Source organism: Stegodyphus dumicola, chromosome 7, assembly GCF_044657685.1.
Source record: "Stegodyphus dumicola isolate Sdum_Otavi_A_Nest chromosome 7, ASM4465768v1".
NCBI lineage: Eukaryota > Metazoa > Arthropoda > Arachnida > Araneae > Eresidae > Stegodyphus > Stegodyphus dumicola.
The window spans coordinates 23040623-23057323 of NC_140774.1; the positions used below are offsets into that span (position 1 = coordinate 23040623).

Genomic DNA, 16701 nt, shown 5'->3' on the forward strand with positions numbered 1-16701 from the left:
GAACAGGGTACGGCACCTGAAGTAATCCCTAATGGCTCTAAAGTGATGGTAATCACCCATACCGCCCTCAACATAAAACTTATTGATTCTTTTAATTTCCTGCCGATGGCTCTCTCAAAGCTGCCTGCTTGTTTCGGCCTTACAGAACTAAAAAAAGGATATTTTCCGCACCTTTTCAACAAGAAAGAAAATCAAAATTATGTGGGATTTTTACCTGAGCCTAAGTACTACAATCCTGATTGTATGACTAGTGCGGTGCGAACCTCCTTTTTGGAATGGCATAAAGAACACGAGAAGGATATATTTGATTTCCAAGAAGAAATTCTCACGTATTGCCGGTTTGTATCAACAATCTATTTCTAATCCTTCATTATGATCCGTCTTTTAGGTGTATTTTTTTTGGTACCATGTTTTATTTATTTATTTACTCTTTTCGTTTTCAGATCAGATGTTGATATCCTTCGTAGATGTTGCGTTGAATTTAGAAATCAGTTTTTAGAAATTACAGGAGTAGACCCCTTTTGGTATTTTACAAACCTTTTCTTTTACATGGTTTTGTCATTTTTTAACAACGTATTGTATACGTGCATGTATACTTTATGTATATATGACTTACACTTTTCTTGTCCGTTTTATTTTCAGTTACATAACCATTGCATCAGCGTGTATGGCGGTTTACAGATCCCGACACATAATACCTAATACCATCGCAATGATACCTGTAGGAGGTTATATCAATCGCACGAATCATAGTCCTGACTGTATTCGTTGGCTTGATTTTATTGCCCAAAAAGGGAGCATTGAAATCGAACACGCTTTGAACGGAAAAGGAGAAAGACGATTGGATGGTATATCTGTAGATGGATATTGCAAAGAAACAAATACTGTTTATCAATACTACGTAAGAGTTCAATATTTATTTATTTATAAATATATTATTTAATTTATTTATTTATTGGTATTATACGAAAAAATTTTTAACTATCGCAGGGATGTTTCTTTCACGGTTGCTCCACCTGTTTTGACGGAGACGCACTCCACACCATAACAAAATTACCCATGTCGACATTGCGACAACAAACGGTAGACAAGACTTACCAGCTACGTGATCGAGGGTATAATGTAATTGAAATGTGGGAGCATGAGTTTGAGATGAAAAAGAAAACAGATGAAAAAGTAAAATATTTTCTTCTAAGGCACGAGCTTCAGGATCGATTGAATCCTAAAGATGCTTTCTTCGGCGGGCGGACAAATGCCATTCAGCTGTATTATGAGGGTGATGCAAAGTATGTGGATTTCACTTCACTGTATCCATGGGTAAATACTTTTTTTTCTGTGTTTTGGCATAAAATAATCTTATTAAACGCGCATGTCTTATTTAAAAAGAAAATCGCTTTTCCGATTATTCATATTTTTTCAATTTTTCCTAGGTCAATAAATACTGTTTGTACCCCGTCGGACACCCTAATATTATTACTGAAAATTTTGATGCCTTGGAAAACTATTTCGGTATTATGAAGTGCCGAATACTGCCTCCTCGAGGTTTATACCTCCCCGTATTGCCGTACAGAGCACAAAATAAACTGATGTTTCCCTTCTGCAAGACTTGTGCTGAATTAATGTATCAAGGCATTTGCCAGCACTCAGATGATGAGAGAGCCATCATTGGCACATGGGTGACTGAAGAAGTCAAATTAGCAGTGAAAAAAGGTTACTGTATAACAAAGGTAAGTATTTTGGGTAATTATTAGTATTATTGAATGTGTTATAAATGTCACAGCATGTATTTTTAATGTATATTATTATATTCATATTCCCACTATCTTTTTTTTTTTCAGATTTATGAATTGTACCATTTTTCTCAATTTACGGATACTCTATTTCAATCTTATATCAACTTGTTTTTAAAAATAAAACAAGAAGGCAGCGGCTGGCCAGCCGATTGTGTAAGCTCGATCGAACGAAAACGCTACATTGAAGCCTATTTTGAGAGAGAGGGTGTGCAGCTTGATGAATTTAATATTAAGAAGAATCCTGGAAGACGGCAAGTAGCCAAATTGGCTTTGAACAGCTTCTGGGGGCGGTAAATAATTATTATAATGTTTTTAATAGAAAGAGTTGTTTCACATCTTTATATCATTTATTATTTCTTAAAAAAATGCTCATTCTTTTCTTATATATTTTTTTTCTTTAAAGATCGGGAATGAACCTGAACAAGATACGTTTGACTTATGTTCATACATTACCTGATTTCAATAAATTATTAGCAGATCCAACAAAAAATGTAAGTTTTGTAATTTTATTTTCTAATGTAAATTAAGATGTATATTTTTAAATGATTAATCTTGCAACCTGCTAACTTTTCCTCCAGATCAAAGACTTATATTTTCCGACTCCTGAAGTAGCTGCTGTGCAATGGGACTATAAACATTATTTTGTTCCACAGGGCACATCCACAAATGTGTTCTTGGCAGCTTTTACTACTGCATGGGCACGGTTAAAGCTTTACAGTGAAATGGAGAAGTTGGGCCGTGCTGTGTTGTATCATGACACGGATTCAATTATATACGCAAGCGATTTTACAAACGATCCGCCTCTTGGTAATTTTTTGGGGGATTTTACAGATGAACTCAATGGAGATACTATTACTACATTTGTCTCTGGTGAGCTTCATTTTTATTTTTATTTTTTATTAGGTTGATCTTTTATTCTTGTAGTTTCTGTAGCATATTTTTCCCCCATTCAGGAGACCCTAAAAATTACGCTTATGTAACAGCCCGAGGAATGACTTGCTGTAAAGTTCGAGGTTTCTCCCTCAACTTCAAAAATCAACAGATTTTAAATTTTTTGGAGATTAAGAATTTAGTGTGCTCAATGGATCGAAAAACAACAATCGCCATGTACGATGAACATAAAATCATGAGAGATGCCAAAAAGAGGAAAGTTTTAACTAAGGCAGAAACAAAACTGTACAAAATTGTTTACAACAAAAGAGTCCTAAAAGAAGATCTAACTACTGTTCCCTATGGATTTTAAGTTGTATGCATCTCATTTATTTTATTTCATTGCAGGGTTATTGTTGAATTAATGTTAAAAAAATTATATTTTGCAGTAAAATTTTAAAATTGTGTGGTTGACTTTTTTTTCTTTTTTTTTTCTTAGCCTTTTCTTAAACGAGAGGAGAATATAAAGCTTCACACATTTCTGAAGATCATCAGTACCCCACAAAATGGAGTGGCCTGTGTTGAAACACCCTTCCACATCTCTCATCAGCGGTCCGACAGGATCCGGTAAGACATATTTTGTGAAACGAGTCATCGAAGAAAGTCTGCTTTCTCCTATGCCTCAGCGTATAATTTATTGCTATGGAGCATATCAACCTATTTTTAGTAAAATGAAAAATGTGCAGTTTGAAGAAGGACTACCATCGAACCTCAATTCCCTGCAAAATGCACTAATTATCATTGATGATTTAATGTCTGAGTTAGCGAGCGATACTCGTTTAAGTAAACTTTTTACGAAAGGAAGCCGTCACCGAAATCTTTCTATAATATTTATCGTTCAAAATTTATTTCAGCAGGGTAAAGAGATGCGAACCATTCATTTGAATTGTCATTACATGATACTGTTCAAAAATCCTAGAGATAAATGTCAAGTCGTACATTTGGCAAGGCAGATGTTCCCCGGGAAAACAAAGGCTTTTCAGGAAGTCTTCCAGGATGCAACTTCAAACCCTTACAGTTATTTACTAATAGATTTAAGACCAGAAACCCAAGAAATGTTAAGGTTACGTACAGGCATTTTCCCTTCAGATAAGCATTTTGTTTATGAACTCCGTTAGTTGCTGTTGCACTCAACAAGTTTTCTCCTTCAGTGATTTAATTTGTAGGTTTTTTAAAATTTAAAACTCTCTTTTACATTGTAAAAGAATAAAATTTGCCACACCGAATTTTTTTTTTTTTTTTTGAAAATTAGATTATTTAAAAAATGTCCTAAAATATAAGATCTGCACAAAAAGCGGTTGCTTATGCGACCTTTATAAAAGAGAAGGAATTGTTAAAGTACCAATCATTTGAGGTCCAGATGTCGAGCCTGGAACATCTTAAACTCCTAGGCAAAAGTAAAGTAAAAAAAAACTCTTCTAAGAAAATGTCCCAATAGTGTTATTAAAAGTGTATGTGAATGTGCTTTAAATGTATTACAGGGTAACGTTCCTTTGTCTAAAAGACAGAAACGTAAACTGGCCGTATATAAACGGACTTTGCGTACATTAGGTGATAAAAAGATACCCTTATTTAAAAAACGGAGACTATTGGTACAAAAAGGTGATGGATTTCTTTCGTTGCTCATTCCTGCCGCAGTTTCTGTACTGAGCACATTAATTAATGGAGTTCGCTCGTAAATTTATCCTTGTACCCTCGGATCGAGAATTAGAATTTGCTGAAAACCATTTATCAGATTTAGATCAGCAAATGAGCACCATTTTAAACAAGAAGTTATCCGAAGATGAAAAAGCCAAGCAATACCTTCAAATACTTCAAAAATATGTAACATTTCCCCAATTAAAATCAGAAACACAAGAAAGTGTTCAGCTTAGCAAAGAAGAAGAGAAAAAGTTTACCATGGAAGAAGAAATTGTGAATTCCGCTCCAGTGAAATTTAAGAACATTGCCAAAAGAATTATAGACTTTTTAAAACTTCACAATGATATTATTACATGGACTCCATCTAAAGAATTAATCATGAACCAAGTTAAAATTAATAATTCTAATGTTCAAGACTTGGTGAATTATTTGTTAAGAAATCAACAGACCAAGCCTGTAGGTTATGAAGAGTTTAAAAAATTCTTAGATGTTGTAGATTTTCCCAGGGAGTTTGTAAAAAACAAGTATCTGTTTACAATGTATGCTAAACCTAAATGTGTAAAAAAGAAAAGAAAATTGTATTCAACTTCTTGGATAAAATATTAAATAAAAAGAAAGATATTAGTTAAATTTGGTGTGTTTTTATGTGTGAAAAAATATTTTTTAATTTCAGGTTGAAAAAAACTGATCCAGATTTTTTTTTTAAAGGTAAGTTTTTTTTCCTTAAAAAATGTGCAGATGTCATGAGTAAAATAAATCTTTTTTTTTTCCAGTAATTTACAATGGAAAATAATTTTTAAGCTTAAATGAAACCTTTAAAATTTATTCTATAACTAAAAGGTAAAAGAAAAGTTATTTAAGAAAATTGTAAATTGCACTTTATTAATAAGAAAGACAAAACTAAAATTCCAAGCAAATTAATATTTTATTTCTTAAAAATCATTTTTACACCATACCTTTTCTTCACAAAATGAAATACATGAAAATCGCTATTTCTTACAGAAAGATTAGATACAATTGATTCCAAACATAATCCTTGACATCGTTTTAACAAATAATAAGCACAATATTGTCCACAAACATTTGATGTTACACTCTGAAGAGAAACTTGATTCCATGTCACACAGTTAAACTTGCTAGTAAATTTTGCTATGTCATCACCATAAGTCATGGGAGGAAGTCCATAAGAATCGAAAAATACTAAAGTCTGATTATTTTCAATGAAGAAAGCCAGCCAGTGCGTCCCTTTCTCGTTGTGTTTATCAGTGTTGACTACAATAGCTGCTGGGAAACGATGAACATCTGGGATTTTATCTGAAGGGAAACTCCAGTGTAGTACTTTGCTGTCCATTTGTCATGAGAGAGTATTCTATGAATTTCTGAAGAATTCATTAGTTACCAAAATCGTAGATAATATTTCTAGATTTATTGATTTCTATTAAGTTTTCAAATTCTGCATAGACTATTAACGATGTTGTTATTGGCAGAGGGAAACCGAATTTTACCTCCAGTCTCAAATTACTATGACGGACTAAATTCAAGTGAGAACCATCACACAAGTCAGGTGATAGATCGAAAAGAAATAAGCAGTATCCTTCTGGATACTCTGATCTCGAAAGATACAATCCTCGGTTTTCTGCATTGGCAAATAAATTCTGATAAGCACGAATAAAGGTTTTATTCATGAAATCAGGTTGAAGAGGATTGTGAGTCATAGGTTGCCCATCTACGTAAATGCCAATAAAATTGATATGATTGTGCTTAAATTCGAAGGGAGATTTTTTATAGTTTCCGTTGAAAGCATCATTATCGACACAAGCAACAATTAAGCGTTTAGGCATCTGGCCCGTAAAAATACTATCTTGAACAAAACTCATATTTCCTGATGGAATGGAATACACTTTGCAAAGCACTCGGTTGATAGGATATTTCGCTGTCGCTTTTTCTAAACTTTTTGCATGCCCTAAAATTACACCTGGACGGACTCGAACTTTGCGTACAAATAATGAGGCATGTTCCAATGACACTTTAAAATTCCCCTCCCCCAGTAAACAAAATTCCGGTTTGCTGCGGATAAGTTTAATTTTCATATCGACCATGTTCAGCAAAAGTCTTTCTTGATGAAACATATCTAGATGTAGCCGTCCAATCATATCCACTGTAGCACTAAGTTTAAATTCTTCTGCTCTTTTATTGAATCCCTCATTAGGTTGCTTATCCGCAGTATCAAAAACATTCATACGGCCTGCTGTATTTTTAAAATATAATTCTGATGATAATTGAGAAGTTTTCGTATCAAAACCATGATTAAGTAATTTTTCTATGATGGCTCTGTAAGGGTACGTGTTATTGCTGGAGGAAATAAGTCTTTCATTTAAGCTTATATCAACTTGAGAAAAGAGGGAGTGCAGAAACAAATTCACGGGTCCCACTTTATCATCTTTTCCGAGAGAGCCGCCATTGCTTTTCAAAATTTTAACTTTGACGTATAACTGAGTTTGAGATAAATCCAAATAGTCATCGCCACTACCCGCGACATTGAATTCGACAGGACTTCCATCCGACACATTCGCAAGGGGATGAAATTCTATCCATTGTCCTCTTTCTATAACTGTTTGGGTTGGAGGTAATGTAAATAAATCGAGTTCAGATTTGGCGCATTCTGGAGAATCTTTTAAGAGGAAAGCCATTATGGGTTGAAAATGTCACGTCTTTGCACTTTCCTGGCTTTAGACGAAATGAAGCGTTTGGGAGATTTGCGTTTCCTTTTAAACTTTCCGTGACCAATCATCTCATCTGCTTTTTGAACTGCTTTCCTTGCTAATTTTTTTCCACTTTCTTTAGATCTGGTTTTAAAGGCTGATTTAAAATTTTCTCCTGATATCACATCGTTTGCAATTTGCGTTCCTGCACGTAGAGCTTCTTTTCCAACAGTTTTTGCTCCCTTAATTAAAAATGGCATGGCACTACGGAAAAGTTTCGCAAAAAATCCACCTATTCCGTATCCTTTCTGTAAAACCATTCCCTGATAATACGGCTGACCTTTTCTAGTTTGTCCCACATAATAATCCTCAAAGTGTTTGGTGCAACAAGCATATGGAATGAGCATTTTTGATACAGCTTTTAGAACGTTTACACTATGAATGAATAATTTTTTCTTTTGGTAAAGCTTTTTATAGAATTTGTCAAAAACGAAAGTGGAGCACTATGAAAACTTTACCTCTTTCAAACGGCACCAGACTCCCCGAATGAGATCTTATTTCGATTTCAATCGTTTGAAAATGTTGGCGAATCACTGGTAAATAAAAAGGTCGAGAGTAATGTTTGTCAATAATCTCTCCGTCTTTCCCTTCCACTGTTACAATTTTCAGAAGGGGGGCTTGTACGTCACCTACGATTTGTGGTTCAACTAAATCACAGTATACATACATAACGGGGAAAAAACCATTCGGATTCGCTACGAAAGGACTTTGGACACTTCCTTCGTAGACACCCGGTTCAAATCCTAAGAGCTCAGCTAGTCCTCCGTGAAGAACCACTTTTGATTGTTCATCCGTCTTTATCATTACTCTTTTCGTTATGTTATGATAAGAAAATTCAATTTTGTTTTTATGAGAAACTAAAGTCATAGCTTTTAATATGTCCGGTATCGTTTCATAATAACCAGGAGGAATATGCCGTCCTTCCAGTTCTCCATTGTGAACAGCAAACCCAACTAAATTATTATCTTTTCCGACATTATACCATGAATGAGGGTAAATAATATTTAGGAGAGCTAGTTCCCAGTCCCCATTACTAAGATCAATAGGAGACGGTAGTTGGGTAATAAATCGAGAAATTTTATTGTCTGGAAAAAATCTCCTAGAGCTATCGCTTATGAGTGTTACGTAGAAGGACATTTTCGCTCAAATGAAAAGTAAAATACAGTACGCATGTTTTTATATCATTTTCAAATTTGAAACCCAAGTATTAAATTTTTCAGGGTAACCCTGAAATTTAACAAAGTATTCTGATTTTCCCCAATGCTTTCTTGTCTTCAGTACCTTTTCGACAGGATAGTACCCACAGTCCGCTACTTTTTGTAATTCTTGTTTATAGAAGGTTCCTTGTATATCTTCTCCCGCTAAATCTCTTAATTTATAGACGATAGGATTTCGACGAATTATTTTATGGATTGTAAAAATTTCTCTTGTCCAATTTTGATCGTATCCTTTCTCGAAGAGCAATTTTTCGCGGCTGATGCGTACCGTGTCCCCAATCTTTAAATCTGAAGGAACAGGTTTTTGTGCTGATTGCTAACCGTACAAAGTTTTCCAAATTTTTTCTTGATTTTGTAGCGTAACCGATGCAGGTTCTGTCTTAATACTTCGATGCCATGTGTTGTTATAACTGGATATCAATTTATCTATAACATCGATGTACCTTCGTGTATTCATTTCGGTAAAGTATTTCCACATTTTAGTTTTAAGGGTCCTATTAAACCGTTCCACGACAGAAGCTTTTGTATTATTGTGTGTCGTAAAAAAGTGGATATTTTTCTTTTTCAAAAAATTTTGAACTTGCTTATTGGTAAACTCTTTTCCTGCATCTGTCTGTAAAGACTCGGGTGTACGTTCCGAAAATATCTTTTTGAAAGCAGATTTAATGGACACAGCTGTTTTATCTTTGAGAGGGATAGCCCAAGCGTATTTGGAAAAAATATCTATGCACGTCAGTAAATATTTATAACCACTATTAAAAGATACCAGCGATTGCATATCCACTAAATCAGACTGAAATTGTTCGTCGATGCCCCCTACAATGACTCGGTTGCGTTGGAATCTGTGCCGCAGAGGTCTGTGAAGCGTATAAGAATCTTTCGCCTGCAACCATCTTTTGATTTCTTTGCTTTTTACTCCAGAAACACGTTGTAAAGCATTTATACCACCGAGGCTTGCCGGCTACGCTGGATCCCGATATGTCAGATTCAGAATTTCTGACATTACAACAGGAATTTTTATCAACAGAAAAAGTTATGTTCATCCTCGGGCAAGCACTACCCAAATGAAATGATAAATCAAAGTGGATATTTATTTATACTTTTTTATACCCCGCTTCACCTAATCCTAATAACATCTTTTTTAAAAATATTAACTATTTAGTATTTTTTTAGTTAGAAAATTAAAATTCATGCCGAGTCACTCAAAAAGTATACAAATTTTTTTAAAAAAAAACAAAACAATATTTTGAAACAAAAAAGAAAGCAATACAAAAAAGTGAATAAAAACTAATATTTTATTTTATTTTTTCAAAAAGAACTATTCAGTAAATCTTTAAACAAATTAGTTTCTTCACATACATATAAATTTTGAATAATATTCAGTACATCATTTACATTAATAACATCAAAAAAGTCATCAGTAACAATTAGTTTACTAAAATTTATATTACATTCATTTTCACGAATGAAGTCATTTGCTATCTCAGGCCAATTAACTGTAAACAAAGCCTGGTCAAAATAAGTTTCACATTTTTCAGCACGGCTTGTTGATAAGCATTCATGTCCGAGCTGATTATTAATCCCTTGTTTGCAACCAAAACACACAAAAAGTTCTGAAATTTTTTTAGAAATAAATTTTTCAATACACTTACACAAAGAGTCCTGCAGCTCATGAAATCCATTTGGACGGTCTGGATCACCAGCATATTCATTCAATTCAAAATGTGTATCACCAACCACCTGCTTTTTCACAAAATAGTTAAGAGTTTTAGAAATAAGTGTTTCCTTCGCGACACCACATATTTCGCTATATATGGAGTCCAGTTTGCGTAAATGTTCTTTCCTCAACAGAACACGTTCCGGTACAAATTCAAATCGTAAATCATTTCTTTGGAACAATCTTTGTAGTGATATAATTAGTTCACCGTTGACATTTTGTTTTGAAACACACACATCTTTCTTCACAATAAAAACACTATCGGAACCTTCAAAGGAAGCAAATGTATTGGTATGATCGCTCAATTCTTTCCATACTAGAGGAGAAAGCGAAACTCCATCTTTGCTAGGATGTAGCAAATCGTTGTCATCAGTCACATATTTCCGAACGTGAACACGAGTCAAACCTAAAAAACACGATACAGTGACAAAAATATCCCCTCCGAGATGAAACATATTTTTTGGCAAAGAATCAAGCTTCAGCAAAGTTTCGTCATATGAAGCACCGCAAAACTTTATTGATGATAAACATGAATTTGCAGCTAGACGTTTCATTATGCACAACAGTACAACAAAGCAAACACAAAACTAAATAAGCAACGCGTGGTAACAACTTCCAAAATTTAGCAAGTAATGAATTTCGGAGGCAATCCAGCGGTTGAAACTCGGCTCCGAACTTTTTACTTCGTCTGAATACGCGGATTGGTTAAGAGGGCATGACATCATTTTTCTGCTTTCTGATTGGTCCACAGAAATGTATTCGTTCACACAAAGGGAGTGAAAAGGCAGACGCCATTTCCCAACCAAATCATGCACAAACATGATAAGGGTGACGTCATTTACCCACCAAGAAAATTCTTCAAAATGGCGGCTATAGAGGAAATCCAAGATGGCGGAGCACGGAAAAACCTTATGCAGATAATTAAGAACCATATCAACCAAGGAATTGTGGGGTATCGCTTAAAGACTTGGATGCGGTCCCCCTCAATCCCTTTTTATTAATTATTGGATGGTAGCGAGTTCGTACCCCGTGAAAAGAAAATATATTACATTTTCATATTATTTTTTTTACGATCCTGTTACTTTTAGATGATGTTCTGGACGCTAGATGGCGCCAGCAGTAACATAGCTTCAAGAAAATCAGTACAGATGTAAAAATATCATTTTAACTCTTTCCCTGCAGATAATAAATAATTTTAAAAAATTTCTTCCATTCGAAAATAATATCACCCACTTAGAAGAAAAAAAATTCATTTGATAAATTGAAAATATTAATTAAAAATTAAGCACAAAATAATCTTTACAATATCTTAAAGAAGGTAATCAATGTTCGAAAAAAATTAAGAAATTAAAATATATGTCTTCTACCTCTCTTTCATCGTTTAAAAGAAACTTTTCGATCGTTAAACTCGTTGAACGCTTTGCCTTTTTTTTTTCTAAGTACGAATTTTTAGTCTTCTGTGGTAACAAAAGCGTGGCTCAGAGGTTAAAGCGCGTAGCTGGAGATCTCGACATCGTGGGTTCGGGCCCACGCAATTTTTGAAACTGTCATGAAGGGCAGCATAAATCACCGTACAAAACAAAATGGCCGATGTTCTCCAAAGACCAGGTGATTAATAAATTAATTAGGTAAGTTAAATAATAATTAATTAAATCTTTCATAAATACTTACCGAATAAAATTAATGAATGCCTCGGCGATTCAGCACGCACGGCATGGCGGGAAAAGGATGAGTCATTCCAAAGGAACACCACGTGATCAATATGGCGGGCGGACGTCACGTGATCCAACATGGCGAATGGAAGTCACGTTATCCAATATGGCGGATGCCACGCCCCCGTTGCGTCATCCTTTGTTCTATTACGTCATGGCGGCATCCTTTTGCCGCATATAGTGGGGGCATACTACTCAGAGTTTACTATTATTAGAACGAAAATACGTGAATACTATGGAGAAATATTTATCAATAAAAAAAGTACTTTCAAAACATGTATTTTTCTTTGACGTATTATTTTAAAGCACAGGAATTTTGTTATCCTTACACTCTTATGAAAATGGCTTCATCAACCTTCGGCTGGGTAAAAATTCATCTAAATATAAACACAATACAGAAATATATCAAACTATTTTTAATTCTTTAATATCCACCTCTTTAAGATAATATAAACTATTTAGCGTAACGTTAACTTACGTTACATAATTAGCAAGAACAATACACCAAAATGAGTTTTGGTGATCGATGTGCATAGTGTATATACTGCTTTTCCTACTTTTCATTATTTATTCTTTATTATATTTCCTTAATTAGTGCTGGCAAATCGATATGGATCTTGCGCCCTCTGGGGCAGCACTTTGATGTGTATTATGTATTAAAAATTTCAGCAACTGGTCTGTGCAACTATGCTCAGCCCACTCCTTTTGTATGCCTCAACAACTACCCCTACGCTATTCCGTTAGCTTCAAGACACGGAAGCAGGAAGACGCTACAGCTGTAGCACCTACGAGGAGAAAGATATGCCAAAGTTTTTACACTACAGATGTGCTAATTTGCTTTTACGATTTGAAAGTTATGCTTCAGATATATTTAAATCGCTATTTTACCTAAGTTTTGCCACTGTTACATATTGCCACATTGTATGTGATTCAGAACTTCAAGTGCACAGGTTTGTTCCATCATTTGGATTTATTTTTCACTTTTATGATACCCACTAAGGACAGATATGGATAGGTAAGGATTTCAGGGTCGTGTTCCTATTAAATAAGCGAAGCCCTATGACCTATATATCATTAGAGGTAATGTATTTATCCCTAGGAAGGGCTATAAATAATAAGATCAATCATATGCTTACATACGGAACGATCACAACAGACGACATTCTGACATCATACCGGGCGACGACATTTCATACGACCATCATACCAGACATTCTGAACATGCAAAACCCAGTGAATAGACTATAAAACTTCAATCCTCTACATTCCTCAATAATAAGATATACTAATTTGGAAAGATGCTCAGTAGAATTCAAGGTAGGTCTGTCTACTATGAGGCTCAGGAAGCTATCTACTACCAGCTCCCCCACAACCGGGGTTAATTAGACGGATCGAGACTCATCGCTCCTAAACATTTCAACTCCACTAGTGTCTATTCTCTATATTTGCCTGCACAGGTAAGAATGGCAACTCGATGGCATGTATTTAGGAAAGGTACCCTCGTGTGTCTACGGCTTCCGAAGGCCATATGTTGAAGGGAGCGATACACGATCTTATTACTGACAGTACGACTGTCGCCTGCTTCAGCTAGGGGGTAATTTGAGCTATTGTTTACTTCGTTGACAGTGAGGCTGAGACGTCTCACTCGACGATTATTCTAAGTTAACTGTGCTTTGCACTTTGCCCTATCCCTAGTTCTTTTTCCCGCCATCCGTGCATTCTCGGTATGCACTTGACACTGTCTAATGTTGAAATGCTGTCCCGCTGAGGATTTTGGAAACTGTATTTCTCATGCGACGAGTGACTACTATCTGCCCGATATTGAAGCTGTCTATGTCATAAAGTTTACGTATACTGGTATGTGAAACCATGATTGTCAACAACCACAGTGCTAGCTTTATGTGCATTTAGCACAATTTCCTCACGTAAGCCCAGATGCGGCGCAGCGCTATTCAATTTCCATAGCCATGTCTATCCCTAATTTAGTGTAGTTACAACACATGAAGCTTGGACATACGTATAACGATTGCAATAGAAAAAGATTAATTTACTACCAAAAAAGAGGAGAAAAAGACACAGTATATTGGTTCAGAAAAATCAAGGACATTTTTTCTAAATGTTTAATTGTTCTTTTATAAAGAGAAACTTAAAGTAGGGAAAGTAGAAACAAATATCAAAATTAATTCGGATTACAATCAGAAAAAAATTTAAACACCTATATTAAAAGACGAAATGTCATCTCTTTATCCAAAAGATCTTGAATGTATTAAGTTCCATCAGGTCTAGGCTACAATTCATACCTCTAAGTCTACTCCTTTATGGTTTGAAAAAATAAGATATGAAACCGGAATTAAAGCTGTACCTCTAGATGCATATCCTCGAAATATCCTGATGTGTCTCCCATGGATTAATGTGCATTGTTACGTTTAAAACTTGGAACTCTTGGAAATCAATATGTAATATGATGGTTCAACAAGAGGACTCTCAGACGGAATATATTAGAAAATGAGATTATAAGATGTGTTTATATATGTAAATCTTTGCTTGTTGAATTTTAAATTTCAGACTGAACGTTTGAGGATTATTCATAGTGTTTCCTTTATTCTCATTTTTATTAATAATGCCTCATAAATATTTATTCAAATATATGAAAATTTCATTTTGTAATTTATAAAATACGCTGTTTTTAAATATTTTTAACCCAGTGGGATATTAGCCCGAATTCTGATCAAACGTGTATGTGTGCAAATGAAAAAAAATGAACTCTTTGCGCGTAATACAAAGTATGAAAGCTTTCAGTTTAATATTTGTTTTTCCTGTATCTCTGGGTTTGTAAATTCTTTAACATCCAGTATATATACAATCGAGACATTTTCATAAAAAATTATTTAAATCCATTTCTTCCAAATTCCATGTCGTGACTGATTTGTTTGAGTAAAAGTCAGGTTATTTGAAAAAGGCAAAGAAAAGGATGGTTACGTACCTGGCGCGAGGAAGGGCTTTGCGGAGAACATTCTAAGGGAAATTGCCTCATATACGTTGAGATAAGGGAAACTGCAGAAGCCAACCATGCAGCCAGCACGTTTGCGAGGAATGAAACAGGGTAAAACTCTTAGCAATCTTAATGACAGAGCATATTGCTATGGAACATATATTGAAAATACTTCGTTTGAAAAGAAAGCAATATAACCTCATTTATTATTTCTAGTACGTTTTGACATGAAGGCCACAGAGAGAAAAAAATCTAAAATAAAAAATAACATCCTTATTCGTGTTTTCATGATAATCTGGAGATTTGTTATGCGAAATGCCGACAAATCACTTACGAAAAACAAAAAGGAAGTGGCTGACGGTCACTTCGAATTGGGAGCACAGACAACAAGGCAAAATATGCCTAAGAAAAATTTCAATAATAGCTACAGCTTTCCTTAATTCAATGAGAAGTTATAGTTAAAAATAGAGCATATTGGTAAATCATAACTGAATATTGTGTGTAAACTACTAAATTAATTTAAGAACACAAAAAGTAATTTAGCAATAGCATTTAACAGCAAATGATCATTTTAATTTCAGGTTAAGATATAATTTCATTTTTATTTTACAGTTCTGAAATGTAGCTGCAAAAAAAATTTTAAACTGACTTTCTGTTTGCATTTCAGCTGTAGCGAAATCGATTGGACTGAAAACATCCTTCCTCTCTCTTATAGAATAAGGCAATTTTTTCCGTTCAAATCCAATGCTCAGTCAATGAGATCGTCACTTAGTCAGTCATTTTTCAGTCAAAGTCCAATTTTTATTCAGTCACTGGTCAGGCAAGGAGATGTTCCCTTTCTCGTTCCCTGTTCAGTGAATGTCCAGTTTTTAGTCTGTCAGTGGTCAGTCAATGAGATCGTCACTTAATCAGTCATTGCTCAGTCAATGTCCAATTTTTAGGCAGTCACTGGTCAGTCAATGAGATTGGTGTCATGGCAAACGAATTTTTGACGAATATGAATTGAAATTGTGTAAACTTGTCTGAGATCTCGATAATATGCTATAGTTCCTTGATTTATTTTTAATTTTTTAAAGAAGAAATATTTTACTAATGGTTTTCTTAGGTTTGAAATTTTGAAACGCTTGCTATGAGTGGTAGAATGGATTGGTGTCATGGCAAACAAATTTTTGACGAATATGAATTGAAATTGTATAAACCTATCTGAGATTTCGATAATATGCTATAAGTCCTTTGTTTATTTTAAATTTTTTAAAGCAGAAATATTTTAGTAATGGTTTTCTTAGGTTTGAAATTTTGAAACGCTTGCTATGAGTCGAAGAAGGATGTTCAGTGTATTCTTCATCAATATAGATAACAGGCATGGTACCAACGACGGCATCAACAGGGTGTTCTTGAGAATCTTGAATTGGTTTGAGTTCTGTTCTGTCTATTTGATCCAATTTGCCATTCATTCCTGGTTCATTATTTGTGTTAAGGAGATTACCAGAATCGATGTCACTTTGTGCTCCAAGATCGTTATGTGATATAATGCATTCAGCATCCAATGATTTAAAACAGGGATTCAAACTGAATTCTTCTTGGTTCAACATGGTTATACTGCTATTCGGGCCTATTTGATTACATGAGTTATCAAGTTTTGGAAAATCAAAATCCTTTTCTGTTTCATGTTGGAGGTAATTAAATTGGTTTTCATCGCTGATATTGTGCACATCATAAGGATTATTATCGAAATCTTTGGCAAAATGGTGGATGTGGTCAGTATCACTATCAATATGCAAATTAAGAAGATTATTATCAAAAGCTTCGTTATTAACTTCGAGGAGATCGGCGTCTCTGTTTATATCCACATCAAAGGAATCATCATTAAATTCATTAATATCATCATATGAATCAAGGAAATCTAAATTAAGTACCTTCTTTCCGGTGTTAAACTT

The 16701-nt window shown here is 34.5% G+C and overlaps 1 protein-coding gene across 1 annotated transcript; it reads right to left on the bottom strand.

The window, feature by feature from the left end:
• Window positions 1-5755: 5755 nt before the first annotated feature.
• Window positions 5756-7054, bottom strand: LOC146996131 (uncharacterized protein F54H12.2-like). Its single transcript, XM_085821364.1, has one exon. It carries the CDS (start codon window positions 7052-7054, stop codon window positions 5756-5758), a length of 1299 nt encoding a protein of 432 aa, XP_085677490.1.
• Window positions 7055-16701: the final 9647 nt, after the last annotated feature.